Genomic DNA, 14507 nt, shown 5'->3' on the forward strand with positions numbered 1-14507 from the left:
TAACCATCACACTTTATAGATATGTGTCCTTATCAATCAGTGTCCAAAACACAAAGGCAGTCAATGACCCATGAGCAAATGATGGAGAGAACAATGAAAGAATTGGCCTCTTTTCCTTTCTTATGTATTTGTTTTGTTTGTTTTTTTTATCTTGTTTGCTCTACAGCATTCCAATGTATGGGCATACCATAATGCATTCAATTATTTATTTATGAACAGATCTGTGTCTAGTTTCCAGTGTCTCTATGATTAGAATAATCATTATAGATTTACTCTACCAATGCTACAAGTACTTCTTATTGAAACATCTTCAAATATAAATCTTAAGTATACCTGACAATTTTCTTGAGATAAGATAATATATCTTAGAAGGGACAGGATTCTGTTTTCAAGTAACAAGAAATAATGTTTAGTGTTGATTTGAGAGTAATTAGAATTAATACTTGCAGATGGAAATATTCTTCATTGGCAATTCTTGCACTTTTATTGAATTGTCTAATTGTCAATCATGAAGTAACAGTATCTGGGAGGACCTTTGTCATCTCCTCAATAACAGCATTTTAAAAATTAACTGATTTTTAGGGCTGTTTCAAGTGCTCAGCAAGACTGAGTGAATGTTGGCAGGTTTCTAACCTTTTGAAGCTACATGGGAACTTCATCAATTCATTATATTTTATATAAGGCTCCCTCAGGGTTGCGCCTTCCTTGTCCAGCACAGTGCTATTTCACAGAAGAGCTTCAGAGCCCTCCTAGGTTCCTGTCCTCTGCCCATTTGTCTCTCTTCCCCCCCTTGGCAGACACTCATCTGCTTGCTGTCTTCATCATTTTCACTTGCCAGGAGATCATTTGGTGCTAAAACCATATAACATTTGGGCTTTTCTGATTAGTTCCTTTCATGTAGCTGTGTGTCTAAGGCACATGCATCTCTTTTCATGGATTGATAGTTGATTTTTTTTTAAAAAAAAAAAGAAAAGCATTGAATAATATTGCATTGTCTAGAGGTACTATAGGTTTTTTTTTCTTTCTTTTATTTTTTCCATTTTCCAACAGACATCCTGGTTCCTTCCAGGGCTTAGCAATTGGGAGCCACCTTGCTGTAATTTATTTCTGAGTTTGTGTGTATATATATATATATATCTTTTCAACTAATTTGAGTAAATACAGGGGCATGGTTGTTAGGCCATGTGATATGATTATGTTTCATTTTGTGAGAACTGCCAAAATGTCTTCCAAAGTCACTTTAACACATTGTGTTCCCACCAGTGATAAATGACAATTTATGTTGCTTCATGTCTTGCCAGCAATAATTTCCTTCTTTTTTTCGTTTTTCTTTTCTTTTGCTTTTTTTTTTTTTTGAGGCAGAATTTCTCCATAGCTTTGGAGTCTGTCCTGGAACTAGCTCTTATAGACCAGGCTGCCCTTGAACTCACAGAGATCCACCTGCCTCTGCCTCCTGAGGGCTGAAATTAAAGGTGTGCACTGCCACCACCTGGCTCCTTCTTTTTAATGGCCAAATAATATTAATAGACATATGTGTGTGTACATATATACTTGAGTATATATAATTAAATTTATTGAAATATATTTACCCACATTTTTAACACTTTATTGATTCTTTGATTATTTTTTTAGCTTTTCATTGATTTATTGATTCTTAAGTCTTTATTGATACGTTCATGGATTTCACGTCATGCATCCCATTCCACTCATCTCCCAGTCCCCTCTCTTCAGTCCTCTGCCTTTGTCCCCCAAAACAAAATTTAAAAGAAAAATTAAAAAAATCAAAAACCATAACAACAACAACTGCATCTTGGCAAGAAAGTTCTTCCTGGTTTTTATATGTTGATACTGCTGGGTCTGTGTGCTATTGCTGATGCCATCACAAAACGCCCAGTTTCCAGGTCCCTAGAGAAACCTAGATGCTTTAGGCCTCGGAACCTCCGTAGAAGGCATCCATTCTAGTTAACACACAATTTGAAAGGCGATCCAAGCTCTGTGGAACACGTTTGCCCTAGGTCCACCTGAGTTCACCTCATGGAGGGACACTAATTTGTCCCCTCCATGGGAACATGCCTAACGAAGTTAAGGTCACATGAGCTGTTCTCTTCTCTAAGTACACGCCTCTGTATTTGACCTTTTTCCTCCCCAACACCACAGGGGGTCCCAGCGTGTTTTATAAACCACCTGTAAAGTATTCTTGGAGCCAAAGGAGAGAAGTTTTTAGAAAAGTCCAGGATGTTGGGAAAAGTCAACCCAGACCTAAGAGGAAACAAAACATTTTCACCTCAATGTTGATCCGTGTTTGGGAGAAGCGAAGTGCTGGACTTAATACTCTCCACTTGCTAGTTAGGGAGAAAACTAAAAATAAACAGCCCTACTCTGCAGATTGTTATCTTTTAAAATTAGGAATAAGTCAATCCTGTGTTTTGCTCACGGGTGGTGACACTCCAAACAGAGTGTTTAGAACAGTAATTTACCCAGGAAAGGACAAGGAGGGTGACGTCACACGTGGCTGCTACATGGACAGAGCTACAGCTCATCTGAATCACAGGAGTGACATTTAGATGAAAGCAAATCACTGCCTCAGACACCCTCCCACCCGAGCTCAGCCAGGAATAATGGCCCTTGGAGATGGGCCAGAAGGAGAGATCGCCTAAGAATTTGATTTTATTAATGGAAAAAAAAACCCTCACAGTTTAGTGTATTTTTAAGTAATGAAAAGATATGGGGAACTCAAAGGAAATCTGAGCCCCCCCCCCACTTTTAAACCAATATATAAAGCACTTACTGTGTTCCTGTAGATGCTCTGGGGTTCTCAGTGATTTGATAGATAACACTTACCAAAGTTAAATCAAAATCACACAAACACTTAAATAGACAAATAACCCCTGACAAAATAGAAGCAGTCATTAAAAGTCTCCCAGCCAAAAAAAAGTTCAGGGCCAGATGGTTTGTAACATAGAATTCTTCCAGACTTTCAGAGAAGAGCTAATACCAATACTCTTCAAATTATTCCATAAAATAGACACAGAAGAAATATTCATCTTATGAGGCTATGGTCACACTGATACCCAAACCACACTAAGACTCAACAAAGAAAGGGAATTGCAGACCAGTTTCTCTTATGAACATAGATTCAAAACTGCTCAATAAAATACCGGAAAACTGAATCCAAGAATACACCAAAAAGATCATCCACCATGACCAAGTAGGCTTCCTCCCAAAGATCCACCATATAAACAAACTGAAAGAAAAAGCACACAGGATCATCTCATTAGATGCTAAAAAGGCGATTAACAATATCCAACATCTCTTCAGGTCTTAGAGAGATCAGGATTACGAGGGACATGCCTAAACATAATAAAGGCAGTTTACAGCAAGCCAACAGCCAACATCAAATGGAGATAAACTCAAAGCAATTCTACTAAAGTCAGGAAAAAGAGAATACTGTCCATTCTCTCTGTATGTATTCAATTAGAATTCTAGCTAGAGCAATTAAGAAAAGGAGATTAAGGGAAAAAGAGGAAGTCAAAGTACCTGTATTTGTAGATGATAGGATAGTATACGTAAGTGTCCCTAAAAATTCCACCAGGGAACTCCTACACCCGATAAACACCTTCAGCCATGCATCTGGATATGAGATTAATACAACAACAACAAAATCAGTAGTCCTCCTCTCTATATATAGATCACGGAGGAGAAGGAAGCTTGAGGTTTAGAAGCTAGAGCAAAGCAGGAGAACTGTGGGAGCTGGACACAGAGAGGTGCGGAGATATGGAGTGCAGCCGATGAGCTGGGCAATCTCACACGTTACTAAGGATGCTCAGAGATGAGAACCCCAAATCAGACCGTAGGGCACGACCACCATGGCAGGCCTAATCAATACATGTCCAGACCCAAGTTCTTGGGTTTATGGCTATTCTTTGGAGAGAGTCTCTGCATATGGGATTCTGTTACAGGTTTTAATAGCGGAGATTATCGGGATTATGCAGATGTCCCCTAAAAAATTATCATAGATGTTTTCTAAGAGAGAGTAGAAAACATTCCTCTTCGGGACCTTAACTTCCAATCTGATAGGATAAAGGTTTCTGTTGGAGCTGAGGGAGAGAGCCAAGTTGTAGACCACAGGAGTGTGGGAAAAATAGTGGTGGTATAATGTGGTATAATGAAACAGAAAGTACTCAATTAGAAATTAGTCATTTCATTGACTAGCTTTTGACTGTGTCATCTGGGACCATGGAGTGATTGCTTCATGTAGAAGACAATGTACAGAAGAGAAGAGGCTGGAAGGGGGAGTCGACATCTTGCATCTGTTATATGGAAAGTATTTTATTCAGAGCCCAGGAAAGAATGAATCCAGTGAAAGGCATGTTGCTTGCCGGCAGAGATTTGGTCTACTTGGAGAAAGGAGCCCTTGCTGGTCCAGAAGATGAACCAGAGTTTCAGGAGGTTGCATGATAAAGGGCCCGATAAAAAAGCAAAGACTGGGATGCTAACTGGAATGAACAGAGGAATTGAAAGGCTTCAGGAGAAGGGACAGGACCAACTGGTTCTCACCATCAAGGTGTCTGAATGATGGTCAAGGACTAGGAGAGCATTTGAGTGGCATGAGCCAGGGGAAGCAAACCAGGAGAGGATTCTAGAAGGTCAGAATTTTATGCTTTCTTGTCTCCTCCAAAGTAGACCTCAAGTTCTCAAGACCACTGCATGCTTAAAATGGTCAGTCTTCGTATTGGTATTCAGTCTGTCCCTTTACAGAGCATATCTGAGAAGAACAGAATTTCTCTGTGGAATCTTGGACAAGTAACTTCTTGAGCTCAGGTTTCTTATCTGTAAAATGCAGCTCTCTCTCTCTCTCTCTCTCTCTCTCTCTCTCTCTCTCTCTCTCTCTCTCTCTCTGTGTGTGTGTGTGTGTGTGTGTGTATGCGTGTATGCTACATTTGTGGTGAAGATTAATGGGATAAAAATTAATGTCTAGAGCAGGGATTCTCAACCTTCTAATGCCATGACCCTTTAATACAGTTGTGCTGATTACCAACCATAAAATGGTTTATTGCTACTTCACTACTGTAATTTTGCTACTCTTATGAATCATATAAATATCTGATCAACAGGCTATCTGATATGAGCCCCCTGTGACAGGATCATTTAACCCAGAGGGGCTGATGTCCCTAGGTTGAGGACCACTGGTCTAGAAGAATGGCTGATATCTAAGTTTTAGTCAGTGTCATTGTTTTTCTAAAATAACTAAGAGCGAATTAGATGATGTAATTTATTGGACGGTGATTCATTTCCAAGATATGACCTTGCAGTCTTCTATACTTTTCAACATTTTCTAATGTTTGTGGCACATTTGTTCTTCTTGAATTAGATGTTTATTTACATGTCTCTCTTATGCCCATGAACTTGGCCCTTGTAGGAGGAGAGATTTAATGTCCCAAGCCCTTGTTTGGCACTCTGAAGACTCGTAATTTGTAGGAGGATTGGGGATGGGTTTGTTTCAGCATTGGAGATTCTTCCAAATTTCCACTATGGCATATTTCCCTTCCTCGTGGCTGTGCTCTGTTGAAACTTCTCACAGAGCATCTATTTTTAACGTTCTCCCCATGAGCTACATTATTACATTTTTAAAGCCCGAGATTCAGCAGTTTCGAGTACCTATGCCATTATGTATCCACAGTGTAATTTTTATTTTTGTTTATGTCACTTTATACTTCTTCGAGGCGTATTACGTAACACCTAGGAGTGCCATGCTGGACCATAATCCTGTTTTCTCAGCCCCAGCAGCCACCCATAAAAATATAATAAGCAGAAAGTGGCTTATCTAGTATTTTCAGCCTGAACCCCCAGATGCTGTCTAATGTTGACTGAAAATCTCTCCCAGATCCCTGTTTTCTGCCCTCTACACGTTTGTCCGGATTCTTCTGGAGTCCTTTGGATCTGGAGTCATCCAGGCTGTGCTCTGAAAATGTGGAACTTAGAATGATATGGCGGGGAGCGTGAAGGGGAAGAGTGACAGATGGGTTGAAACCCGCGTGCCAGTTATGGCCAAGAGAGGGACACGTGGGAACAAAAGATTCCCATGTGTCCATGGACTTTGACAACTGGGTAGAGTATTGACTGACAGGAAAAAACCTACCAGCCTGTCTCCCAAGGGGCCAGAGAGCTAGTCCCAACTTGGGCGAAACTTCAAAGACCAATACTCAGACTCATAGTATCATGGGTTTGGAAACTAAATCTTGGGGACAAACTCACCCTAAGCAATTCATAGGGAGGCAAATATATAGCACCCATTGACAGAAGTTTGTTAGCTCTCACTGAGATCCCTACCTTCCCTTGGATGGGAGGAAAAGGGGGGATTGTCCTCATTATAAAATAGAAGACAAGTTCTAACCCATAGACTGTCCAGCAAACACTGCCAGGAAGAGGAACTCAATGCCATAGGAACACAAAACTGCCGTGGGCCCATCTGGCTGTTCTGTCAGGAAAAATTGCTCTTATTAACTATTTGGCTGCCTTGAAATATGGTTGGGACCGGAAGGACAGGATAAATGTTTGCTTCTTTCCCTTCGACAATATTCTGAATAATAACTTGCTATTTTACCCACCGCCAAAGGTAAACAATGGGTATTTTTAAAAACTAGTTTTGGATCTGGAATTCTTGATTTTTCAGGCTGTTCAATCACCAGTCCTGGCCTCTCTGTGAGTCCGTGAGGAATGTTTCTTGTCACCGACACTCCAGATATCCAGCAGCTCAACAAAATATGCAAATATGCCCATATGTTCCTAGGATTAGAAGGAATTTTTTAAGTGTAATATATGACTATATAATAGCTGAGATGTCCCCATTTGAACTAAGCACGGTCCAGTAAATAATGTGAAAAAAAAACCCCACAATTCTGATGTGACTCACAAACATTAGGAATAGTTGCTGTTTTTCTCTGGAGTTCACGCCAGGACATAAATCTGTGTTTTAGCCATTCCCAGACTGACCTCTTCAGCTAATGGCGCTATTTCTCATTGCAGGTTTAAGTTTATCTATTCATGGGGCTGAAAAGCGCTTGCAAATCCATCAACGGCGAAGTGTGGCAAGCCGCCCAGGGTCACGTCGTCGCCTGCCTGTGGTCAGGCATTCCTCACTCCCACCTGGCAGAAGGTCAATAAAAATGGAAGCCAGCTCTTCTGGAATCTCTAATGGAAAAAACAAAGTTTTCCATGCAGGTAATGAATGGACAAGTTCACCAGGGACACCCTCCATCAACAACATCCATGCATCTTCATTGTCCTGTTAGTATCCTGTGCTATGCCTCCCTCCGGCTGCTTTATGTTTTGAAAAGGAGTCTTATTTTTCTACTTCTCTTTACTCCAGTCAGTGGCAAATGTCACCAGAACTAATAGGGGAGAGAGAGAGAGACAGAGAGAGACAGAGAGAGAGAGAGAGAGAGAGAGAGAGACAGAGAGAGACAGAGAGAGAGAGACAGAGAGAGACAGAGAGAGACAGAGACAGAGAGAGAGAGAGACAGAGACAGAGACAGAGAGAGACAGAGACAGAGAGAGACAGAGAGAGAGAGAGAGAGAGAGAGAGAGAGAGAGAGAGAGAGAGAGAGAGAGAGAAGGGGGAGGTGACAGAGAATCTTAAGGATACATTCCACCTATGCCATTCAAATCTAAGTGAAATCAGAATGATAAACTCTTACTCACATCAGAAAACCCTGGAGAACTGAACAGAGTTAGCCATTGTCCTAATCACCTGCTCTAAGAGAACCCAGGGAAGCCTTGTCTGAAAGTGTCCACTCTGAATATGAGTAAGTTATCTGGCTTGCTGGCATCTCCCTGAGTGAGACATTATATTCAATTTCAAGGTTCTACGAAACATTTCTGATGTCCTAAATTTGCTAAGCCAGCTGTCTTTTCTACTAAAAGGTTTCATGTGCTTGTTTGGAAGGAGGCTCGTTTAAGTATTCGTTCATGTTATCAATTTAACAGATACATGTTGAGTTCTTGCTCTTGTTAGACATTGTTCTGGAAATACCACTGAACAAGGCAATGTTGCAATCAGTTGAAAGATAATTCAGAAGTCATTTAGAATAGGTATTACCAATTTCTGTTTTTTCTCTGTACTGTCCTATTGATGATGGCCAGCCACCATGGGAGCCAAGCCTCCAGCTGTTACCGAGTCACAAACTCCTCTTCCTCTAAACTGGTGGCTTTGTTTCCTCACCCCTCCAAGAAGCCCACAGACTGCTGAGCTTGCATAATTAGGATCCTCTTATTCCCTCTTCCTCTTTGGTTCTGTTTTCCAAGGGCAAGCTCCTCCTGCTGTCTTTGACAAGCCTGTGCCTGTGTCTGTCAGCCTTGGCCACCTCCCCTCTCTGGAGTAGCAATTGGAAGAGTACTCTGCTCTTGTTCTTCTCGGTACCCCTTATATCCTGCTGGCTGTTCCCTCGGATGTATGTCAAGACTCCTGCTTCGCCAGTTCTAATCATCGCCATTTGACACTGTACCGTTGTGTCTTGTTTAGCACTTTTCCTCCTTCTAAGCTAAAGGTTGGAAAGAAACTGTGCCTTGGTTGCTCTGCTTTCACAATTCTCAGTCACTCTTGAGCTAATCTGATCCAGTTTCTAGCCCCTCCCTCCTCTGTGGTGGTTCTTTGTGATCAGCCTTTCTTGGCTACGGTGGAGTAGATGCCTGCTCCACTCTTCTGACTGCTCTGGACCATACACATTCCCCAGACGCAAGTCCCTAGTCTTCCATGGCAACCTCAGTCCTCTTAGGTGTCTCGCTCATAGCTTTCCTGGCTTCTCCATCTTTAGTAGCTTTCCCTTCCTCTTGCCTACTGTTCTAACATGTCCAGTAAGACAAGAAAGAGTACTTCAGTTTCTGATCATGGGGTTTACCTTTCCTGACCATCTCAAGAGAAAGGGGACAGATGTGAGTTGTTGCTGTTTTCAAGTGGGTCCAAAGACTTTTTCCAGTGGATTGGATATGTAATCAGAGAGAGCCTGGAACTAGAGAGGACCCCAAAGGTTTCAGCTTGAGAAAATAGGCATAGAATCAACTGAAATGGGGAAGGCTTTGGACTTCCTCTGCTTGAGGAGAAAAATGGAATGGTATTGGGGTTCTCATTGTGGATCAGACAACATTAGAACTACCGAGGTCTTTTGGATGGTAAGAGAAATATCCCTGGCGTTTAATCTGGGAATGAGATTTAAAACTGATAAGTCAGTTTTATAAATTTAAAGACAGGAGATAGAAAGAGATGACCAAGAAAGAAATACAGTTTGGTCTTTTAAATCATCAAGCTCCACATTCTTATTTTTTGGTTTCTTTCTTTTTTCAATTTTTTATTATGTAAAACAATTTTAAATTGAAATATATTTTGATCATATTATTCCTCTCCTCCAAGTTCTTCCAGGTACTCTTGTCCTCCCTAGTCACTCAACTAAAAACAAACAAAATCCCAACACAACAACAAAATGTCCTCAAACCAAGAAATCAACAATAAAACCACACCCAGAAATAATAAAAAGAGAATATCAAATTGTAACCAAATAAAAGAACACACACACACACAAACATTTGTGGAATCCATTATATTTTGGTCAACTTCTCCTAAACATGAGGCCTGCCCTGGAATATCTGATATACCCATTGTCACTCCATTGGAGAAAACTGATTTTCCCTCTCCCCAACAGCTATAAATGATAGTTCAGTTGATGGCCTTTATCACAGTGACTAGGTTTTCATCATTAATTCATTCATTTTTAAAAAAAAAAATAACAAAATATAAGGTAAAATAAAAACTACCATGTCAAAGTTGAACCAGACAAACCCACAGAAAGAAAAGTGGCCAAGAAAAGGCACAAAAGCCACAGACCCATTCATTTGCACACTCGGGAATTCCATTAAAAACACTAAGGTGGAAGCCAGAGCCTGGTGCTGACTTGTGCAGGCCCTGGGCATGCTGCCTCCGTCTCTGTAAGGTCATAGGAGCTTTGCTCACATTGATTTACAGAACCTTGTGCTCTGGTGTCCTTTGTCCCCCTCTCCTGGCTCTTATGCTTTTTCTGCCTCTTTTTCCATGGGGCTCCCTGAACTCCGAGGGGAGGGATTTGATGGTAACATTCCATTTAGGGCTGAGTGTTCCAAGATCTCTCACTCTGTGTACGCCTAGCTGTGGGTCTCTGAATCTCTTTCCGTCTGCTATGGGAAGAAGCATCTCTCTTGGTTGGTTCCTGAACACGGTCCTGTGTGCAGAGCAGAGTATCATCAGGGGTCATTATATCACTGTATTTTTCTTTTTTACTTTAGACCAGTATTATTTGGTTTTACCCTAAGTCCCTGAGCTAAGATATTGCTCTAGCATATCTTACTGGTGGTAGATCATTGTGGATAAAGGGTCTGTGGCTGGTTTTGTGTTTATATTTCTCTCTTGATTTCATACAGACTGTTTTCCTGAACCAAGGACGTTGTAGGGGTGTCCTTGGTACAAGGGTGAAGGCTCTGTGTAGCCACTAGTTTGATGTGTCCACGTTCAATGAGTTGTGGAGGAGTTGTCCTCAGAGGTGTGGACTTGCTGTCAGTTTTCAGAGAGCAAGCTGTAGTCTTGGCAGCAGCCTGGGTTGTTTGGGGGTTCTTGTGGGGCCCCTTTGGCCAACAACTCAAGTAGATGTAACCTAATTTTGGTACTGGAAGCTTCATTCGATGACAAGAGATAGCCAGTCTGGGTTCTGTCTCTTCCATAATTTGGTGATTGCATTTAGATAACCTTTATATTATGTATATATTTTAGGAAGCTCCTAAAGTATTAGGCTTCCCTACTGCCCTCGAATGCCCCTTAATTTTAGCTGTCTCTCGCTGTATTCCTTCCCTTGCACCCTTTCTCCCCTGCCCCTCTACCCTTGATCATCCCATTCCACACTCTTGGTTTTAACAAAATATAGGTCAAAACTATTATATGAAGGTAAATCTGTCCTAAACATGCACATTTTATTCTTGTCATCATTCTCTAAATAATACACTGTAACAACTATCCACCTAGCATTCACATCACATTATGTATTAAAGTAATGTAAAAATGATTTAAAGCTTACAGGGCAGCGCATGAGTTATGTGTAAGACCTGCACTTTTTTATGGAACCGAATCGGGCATAGTTCTTGGAACCAGTCTGCTTTGGATACCGACAGATGATGTAGGTGAAAAGGGGGATGGGTTCCGGGGCTGTGAACTGAGCACTGTTAATCAGCAGTTAGGGACATCAATCACCAATGAAGGCCAGGAAAGAATAGATGACAGCAATAGAGGAAACTAATTGGAAGTTAATTATCAAGAAGAGGGGAGTGATTATCTAGGTGAAATGCAAGTCAAGCAACTCGAGCACTGAGAACTGGCCACTGATTTAGTAGACGTCTATGAGGAGCTGGATACGAGCAGTTGAGCGAAGCCGGTAATGAATCCCTGTCTGAAGTGGGTTTAAAAGAAAGTGAGAGAATGCAAATTAAACGCTATGAAAACAGGCGACTTCTGGAATGAAAGAAACGAAAGAACCAGGGAAACAATGGGAGAAATGAGGCAAGAGAGAGTTTCTTTCCAGAATCTCACATCTAGAGTGGATAATCATCAAAAGAAGGGAGAGGTTTCGTGTTAGAGGTGAGGGCTAACAGTGCGGTAGGGTCAAGGGTGGTATCCGTGCTGACATACACGTGGGAATGGAAATTCGGATTGTAGCTGGAGTTCTCTTTTCCCATGGTGTCAGTTTTATCTGATTGTGAAGAAGCAGGCTCATAATCGAGAAGACGGTGGAGCTGAGGAATAAGGAAGGTAACGGTCCAAACAAAGGGAGTTTGCTTGCCACCCTACAGTACCGGGCAGTGAGATTCACAGTCATGAAATGAAGGACTCACTATGATGACTGTATTTCTCTTTAACCTTATTTAACTGTGCGAGTGTATAGATAGAATCAGATGAGAGAGTCCTTGGACGAGGTCCACGATGTTGCTAAGGCAAGAGGAGAAGAGACTGAAGACACGGAGGACATGGAAGGAAGATAGTGCGTGCAGTGATTTAGACTTGATAAAAAGGGAGTGAAGATATCCAGAGAGTAACAGTGGAGAATGGCTAGTAGGTTCAGTTCTTCAGAGTTCCCAGAGGGGACAAGCAAGTATAACAAAGATGATATGGAATATCAAACAAGGGTTCTCTGGGAAGCAAACTATGGTAGTAATATTGTAGAGTAGGCTGCTGTCACTGGTAATGGCAAACAAGAACTGTACCAGAGCATGAAGAAAAGAGAATGCAATAGATTGGAGGCCAAGACCACTGAAGAATTCACAAGGACCAGCACTCGGGAGGCAGAGAGGGGCAGCCTGATCTTTGAGTCTGAGGCCAGCCTAGTCTACGAGTGAATATCAGGACAGTTAGAGCTACATAGAGAAACCCCGTCTAAAAAAGGAAAGGAAAGGAAAAAAAATTATAATTCACAAGGATCTCTTATAGTCCTATAGTATGGGAAAGACATCTCGACACATAGTTGACCTTCTGTGATCAGTGGCCCTGTTCTGCATCTGTGAATGTAACGAAGGGTGGATCAAAAATATATGGGGAAAAACTATGTCTATACTGAGCATGTGCAGGACTTCCAGAGGTCTACCACATAAGCAATATAGCATGACAACTGTATATTTTTTTACATTGTGTTAAGTATTATAAATAATCTTGAGATAATTTAAAGCATACGGGAAGCTATCGTTAGCCTAGATGCAGATGCGGCGCATTTTGTGTAAGGAACCGAGTATCTGCGGAGTTGGGTGACACCAGAAAGCCTAGAACCAGACTTCTGTGAACTCCGAGGACTGAATTTATGTTGAAGTGGTTGAAAAACGGAGACATTTCAGAGAGTGTGAAAAATCAGGTTAATGGGCTGAAGAGATAACTAAATAGGACCTGGGAAGTAATAGGGCCAAAGTGAGGTGAAGGAAGGTGATATGATATAATAACATGAGATGAAAGGATGGGGGATCCGGGGAGAAGAGAAGGAAAGTAGTAGGAAGGTGTCTCTGAGACTCAAGAATGATACCTGCTGTCCATCCATAGTTTTCACAGCTATGGACGGGAATGCTACCATGTAAGAGCGTGGGAATTGATCTCAACAACTTTTTACCAACCATTACTCCCTGTTTACCATGCGTCCAGAGGGAAGCTGTAGCCTGGAGGAATGCCTGGCTGAGCTCTCTAAAAGGAGATTGATTGATAATTGATTACCAGCAGAATTCTACAGGGCCTATAGCAGGCTTTGGATGTGTGTTATTAGCTACAATATCTCTGTCCAGCTTCCCCCATCACCCTGGAGTCTTGCTTTGAAGACGGTCAATGTCAGTCATCTTCTTGAAATTCTCACGACCATCAAGAAGGAAGTGTTGCCTTAGAAACCAACTTCCTCTATGGCTCAACCTTTCCAGCTATCTCTCCTCTCAACTTTGTTCTGCTTTAACCAATTTTTATAAAGTTCCCCAGCCGGGCTTTTGCTCCGTCATTGTTGGACTTCTGCATCAGTGTATAAGGTCCTTTCCGTCAACCTTACCCTTCCTTACACTCTCTGTTTCAAAGTCACTCACAATACTCTCTTCCTCCAAGGAACCTGTTGTGGTCTAACTAGTCAGAATGGAGGTCCTATTTCCTCCAACTCACAGAGGTCAGAGGCTCTATTATTGACCCACTTAATTCAGGATTTATGATTCCACTGCCAAGGACAGCACTCAGTTCCTTCTCAGATCTGCCATTCCTCCCAACCCTATGCATTATTTTGGAGTATGTTTAAATAAATGATGATTTGTTGTTTGCCAAATTACATCTTACCTGCCAGATAGAGGTGTTTGCTCTGAAGTTATGTATACTAAATCTGATTTTACTTTCATATGGTCTTTCAGCGTTTAAAAACTCATCTTGAGCCGTTTTCCAACTGAAATATTTCCTCGTTTCTGCGTGGCTTATTTAAAGATTGGCATTAGTGTTCTTTGCCGTCCATCCACTCCACCTTTAGAAGAATCCAGTTTCATCACTGCCTCTTCAAGAACTACAGTGCCTAAAGCTGAAAATATTCTGCTGTAGTCTAGCCCAAGCTGAGTATAATCAGCATCTCTCCCTTTTGTCGATGACCTGTATTGACATTAACATAACAATAATTAAAGGCATTTTATTAAGACAGTTCTTAAAAGGATGATATAAATCAGGTGTAATTTAGCAAATCTCAGTTGCTGTCTTTACTTTCAAAAACACATCACTAGATTTATCTAAAATTCTATAGTAGGTTCTTAAAGCCTGTATATGTGGACTCTTGTAAATATGAATAAAATAAAATCAATCCTTTAGCACCAAATGCTTTGAAAATTTTCTAGAAAGCAAATTATAACCAAAATCCCATTTTAAAAAAATACATATTTAAAACTCGAGTTGTTGTAGTAAGGTGGCATGTGACTTAGTTGGTCCTCTTTGTTTTCAGTGTCCTGGC

The 14507-nt window shown here is 41.2% G+C and overlaps 1 protein-coding gene across 5 annotated transcripts in view; it reads left to right on the plus strand.

Annotated features, from left to right (window-relative positions):
• The window catches only part of Ano4 (anoctamin 4), a 324827-nt gene that overhangs the window by 157015 nt on the left and 153305 nt on the right, over positions 1–14507 (plus strand). For all 5 annotated transcript variants that reach the window (XM_075954168.1, XM_075954169.1, XM_075954172.1 and 2 more), the window contains one exon: positions 7027–7221. In XM_075954168.1, the coding sequence (XP_075810283.1) occupies positions 7027–7221 (195 nt within the window). The remainder of the gene's footprint in view (positions 1–7026; positions 7222–14507) is intronic.

Source organism: Microtus pennsylvanicus, chromosome 20, assembly GCF_037038515.1.
Source record: "Microtus pennsylvanicus isolate mMicPen1 chromosome 20, mMicPen1.hap1, whole genome shotgun sequence".
NCBI classification, from domain to species: Eukaryota; Metazoa; Chordata; class Mammalia; order Rodentia; family Cricetidae; genus Microtus; species Microtus pennsylvanicus.